Raw genomic sequence first — 4976 nt, forward strand, 5'->3', positions numbered from 1 at the left:
GTCTGGGACCATTACCAATGATTCCAGAAGGGCCGAAATCCCTAAACCCCAGCCCCAAACCCTAAACCCTAAACCAAAACCAAACCCTAAACCGCACTTTCGCTCTCTAGCCCAAAACGCTCTCCCTTCTCTCTAAAATGGGAGTCAAATCACAAACCTTCAAAAATCTTGATCCTCCACCCGACATACCACCTTTACCCGGTGGATTTCAACCCCAAACAACCCAAAATCTTCCAGCACTTCAAGCTACAGTGATTTTGGAAGCAATAGAATCAGATTTATATGAAAATGTTGTTGGCACGAATCCCAATGTTGTCAAAACTCCACTCTACGCATTGAATCAGGGTCTGGGACCATCACCAATGATTCCAGAAGGGCCAAAATCCCTAAACCCCAAACCCCAAACCCAAAAACAAAACCAAACCCTAAACCGCACTTTCTCTCTCTAGCCCAAAACGCTCTCCCTTCTCTCTAGAATGGGAGACAAATCACAAACCTTCAAAAATCTCGATCCAACCTTTACCCGGTGGATTTCAACCCCCAACGACCAAAAATCTTCCAGCACTCCAAGCCACAATGATTTTGGAAGCAATAGAATCAGATTTATATGAAAAAGTTGATGGCACGAATCCCAATGTTGTCAATACTCCACTCTACGCATTGAATCAGGGTCTGGGACCATCACCAATGATTCCAGAAGGGCCAAAAACCTTAAACCCGAGACCCTGAACCCTAATCAAACACGAAATCGTACTTTCTCTCTCTAGCCCAAAACACTCTCCCTTCTCTCTAAAATGGGAGACAAATCACAATCCTTCAAAAATCTTGATCCACCACCCGACATACCACACTTACCAGGTGGATTTCAACCCCAAACAACCCAAAATCTTCGAGCACTTCAAGCTACAATTGTTTTGGAAGCAACAGAATCAGATTTATATGAAAATGTTTCTGGCACGAATCCCAATGTTGTCCAAACTCCACTCTACGCATTGAATCAGGGCCAGGGACCATCACCAATGTTTCCAGAAGGGCCGAAGTCCCTAAACCCTAAGCCATAAACCCTAAACCCAAAACCCTAAACCAAAACCAAACCCTAAACCGCACTTTCTCTCTCTAGCCCAAAACGCTCTCCCTTCTCTCTAAAATGGGAGACAAATCACAAACCTTCAAAAATCTTGATCCACCATCCGACATACCACCTTTACCCGGTGGATTCAACCCCAAACAACCCAAAATCTTCCGGCACTTCAAGCTACAATGGTTTTGGAAGTAATAGAATCAGATTTATATGAAAATGTCGATGACACAAATCCTAATGTTGTCAAAACTCTACCCTACGCATTGAATCAGGGTCTGGGACCATCACCAATGATTCCAGTAGGGCCGAAATCCCTAAACCCTAAACCCCAAACCCCAAACCCTAAACAAAAACCAAAACCAAACCTAAACCCTAAACCCTAAACCCTAAAGTCCCTAAACCCTAAGCCATAAACCCCAAACCCTAAACCCTAAACCAAAACCAAGAGGGAGTGAAAATTGAAAAGACGAAAAGATGGCGTTGCTGCCCTCTCGGAGCGAGGTCCTCTCACTCTTCCGGTCATTTCTCAGGACGGCGCGTGAATACACAGACTATAACATGAGGAAGTATGTCAAGCGCCGCACAATCGATGCCTTCCGCCACAATTATCACCTCTCGGACCCGTCGGCGACGGTCGCAGCCTTCACCGATGGAAAGTCACATCTCGGCGTGGCTAAGCGACAGGCCGTCGTCTACTCACTTTACGCGCCTAGGGTGACGAGCGTCATGGAAATCAATCACCCGTGAATCATTAATTTCATAAATTTCATTCAAAGCAGGGAATTGGTGAAAGAACCGGGCGACATGAAGAAATTGAGGAGTAGCATCTTTACCTTGAGAAGACAGGTGAACGAAATTTATAATGTATTGGATAGATTGAAATACAACGGCTTTTTCATGAGAATACATAAACATGTAATGAATTATTCTGCTTGCTGATTTCAGAAATAATTTTATTAGAGCTGGTTCTGGGTTTTAAAAAAAAAAACCCTAAACCAAAACCAAACCCTAAACCGCACTTTCTCTCTCTAGCCCAAAACGCTCTCCCTTCTCTCTAAAATGGGAGACAAATCACAAACCTTCAAAAATCTTGATCCACCATCCGACATACCACCTTTACCCGGTGGATTTCAACCCCAAACAACCCAAAATCTTCCGACACTTCAAGCTACAGTGGTTTTGGAAGCAATAGAATCAGATTTATATGAAAATGTTGATGACACGAATCCCAAAGTTGTCAAAACTCCACTCTACACATTGAATCAGGGTCTGGGACCATCACCAATGATTCCAGAAGGGCCGAAATCCCTAAACCCCAAACCCCAAACCCTAAACAAAAGCCAAAACCAAACCTAAATCGCACTTTCTCTCTCTAGCCCAAAACGCTCTCCCTTCTCTCTAGAATGGGAGACAAATCACAAACCTTCAAAAATCTTGATCCACCTCCCGACATACCACCTTTACCCAGTGGATTTCAACCCTGAACAAGTAAAAATATTCCAGCACTCCAAGCCACAATGGTTTTGGAAGCAATAGAAACAGATTTATATGAAAAAGTTGATGGCACGAATCCCAATGTTGTCAAAACTCCACTCTACGCATTGAATCAGGGCCTGGGACCATCACCAATGATTCCAGAAGGGCCAAAAACCCTAAACCAATACCAAACCCTAAACTGCACTTTCTCTCTCTAGCCCAAAATGCTCTCCCTTCTCTCTGAAATGGGAGACAAATCACAAACCTTCAAAAATCTCGATCCACCACCCAACATACCACCTTTATCCGATGGATTTCAACCCCAAACAACCAAAAATCTTCCAGCAGTCCAAGCCAAAATGGTTTTGGAAGCAATAGAATCAGATTTATATGAAAAAGTTGATGGCACGAATCCCAATGTTTTCAAAACTCCACTCTACGCATTGAATCAGGGTCTGGGACCATCACCAATGATTCCAGAAGGGCCGAGATCCCTAAACCCCAAACCCCAAACCCCAAACCCTAAACCGCACTTTCTCTCTCTAGCCCAAAACGCTCTCCCTTCTCTCTAAAATGGGAGACAAATCACAAACCATCAAAAATCTTGATCCACCACCCGACATACCACCTTTACCCGGTGGATTTCAACCCCAAACAACCAAAAATCTTCCAGCACTCCAAGCCACAATGGTTTTGGAAGCAATAGAATCAGATTTATATGAAAAAGTTGATGGCACGAATCCCAATGTTGTCAAAACTCCACTCTACGCATTGAATCAGGGTCTGGGACCATCACCATTGATTCCAGAAGGGCCGTAATCCCTAAACCCCAAACCCTAAACCGCACTTTCTCTCTCAAGCCCAAAACGCTCTCCCTTCTCTCTAAAATGGGAGACAAATCACAAACCATCAAAAATCTTGATCCACCACCCGACATACAACCTTTACCCTGTGGATTTCGACCCCAAACAACCCAAAATCTTCCAGCACTTCAAGCTACTATGGTTTTGGAAGCAATAGAATCAGATTTATACGAAAATGTTGTTGGCAAGAATCCTAATGTTACCAAAACTCCATTCTACACATTGAATCAGGATGTGGGACCATCACCAATGATTCCAGAAGTGCCGAGATCCCTAAACCCCAAACCCCAAACCCTAAACCCTAAACCAAAACCAAACCCTAAACCACACTTTCTCTCTCTAGCCCAAAACGCTCTCCCTTCTCTCTAAAATGGGAGACAAATCACAAACCTTCAAAAATCTTGATCCACCACCCGACGTACCACCTTTACCCGGTGGATTCAACCCCAAACAACCCAAAATCTTCTGGCACTTCAAGCTACAGTGGTTTTGGAAGTAATAGAATCAGATTTATATGAAAATGTTGATGGCACAAATCCCAATGTTGTCAAGGCTGCACTCTATGCATTGAATCAGTATCTGGGACCATCACCAATGATTCCAGAAGGGCCAAAATCCCTAAACCCCAAACCCCAAACCCCAAACCCTAAACCCTAAACTAAAACCAAACCATAAACCGCACTTTCTCTCTCTAGCCCAAAACGCTCTCCCTTCTCTCTAGAATGGGAGACAAATCACACACCTTCAAAAATCTTGATCCACCACCCGACATACCACCTTTACCCGATGGATTTCAACCCCGAACAACCTAAAATCTTCCAGCACTTCAAGCCACAATGGTTTTCGAAGCAATAGAATCAGATTTATATGAAAAAGTTAATGGCACGAATCCAAATATTGTCAAAACTCCACCCTACGCATTGAATCAGAGTCTGGGACCATCACCAATGATTCCAGAAGGGCCGAAAACCCTAAACCCTAAACCCTAAACCCTAGGCCCAAAACCAAAACCAAAACCAAAACCAAGTTTCAACTTTCAATTTTTGGAATCCTAGCTAGTACATACTCCACACATCGAGCAACCATGAAGCTCGTCAGATTTTTGATGAAGTTGAACAACGAGACCGTCTCAATTGAACTCAAGAACTGCACTATTGTTCATGGAACTATTACAGGAGTAGATGTTAGCATGAACACACATTTGAAGACAGTGAAACTGACACTGAAAGGGAACCCGACATACCAACTTTACCCAATGGATTTCGACCCCAAACAACTAAAAATCACCCAGCACTCCAAGCCATAATGGTTTTGGAAGCAATAGAATCAGATTTATATGAAAACGTTGATGGCACAAATCCCAATGTTTTCAAAACTCCACCCTACGCATTGAATCAGGGTCTTGGACCATCACCAATGATTCCAGAAAGGTCGAAATCCCTAAACCCCAAACCCTAAACCAAAACCAAACCTTAAACCGCACTTTCTCTCTCTAGCCCAAAACGCTCTCCCTTCTCTCTAAAATGGGAGACAAATCACAAACCTTCACAAATCTT

The 4976-nt window shown here is 43.4% G+C and overlaps 1 protein-coding gene across 1 annotated transcript; it reads left to right on the forward strand.

Annotated features, from left to right (window-relative positions):
* The first annotated feature begins 1531 nt into the window (after window positions 1–1531).
* LOC111387781 (protein ISD11) lies at window positions 1532–2048 on the forward strand. Its single transcript, XM_023012368.1, has one exon. It carries the CDS (start codon window positions 1556–1558, stop codon window positions 1826–1828), a length of 273 nt encoding a protein of 90 aa, XP_022868136.1. The 5' UTR covers window positions 1532–1555; the 3' UTR covers window positions 1829–2048.
* Window positions 2049–4976: the final 2928 nt, after the last annotated feature.

Source organism: Olea europaea, unplaced genomic scaffold, assembly GCF_002742605.1.
Source record: "Olea europaea var. sylvestris unplaced genomic scaffold, O_europaea_v1 scaffold4242, whole genome shotgun sequence".
NCBI lineage: Eukaryota > Viridiplantae > Streptophyta > Magnoliopsida > Lamiales > Oleaceae > Olea > Olea europaea.

Bases quoted from the DNA above. Each gene is read 5' to 3' on its own strand.
- LOC111387781 (XM_023012368.1), top strand. From the start codon at position 1,556: ATGGCGTTGCTGCCCTCTCGGAGCGAGGTCCTCTCACTCTTCCGGTCA.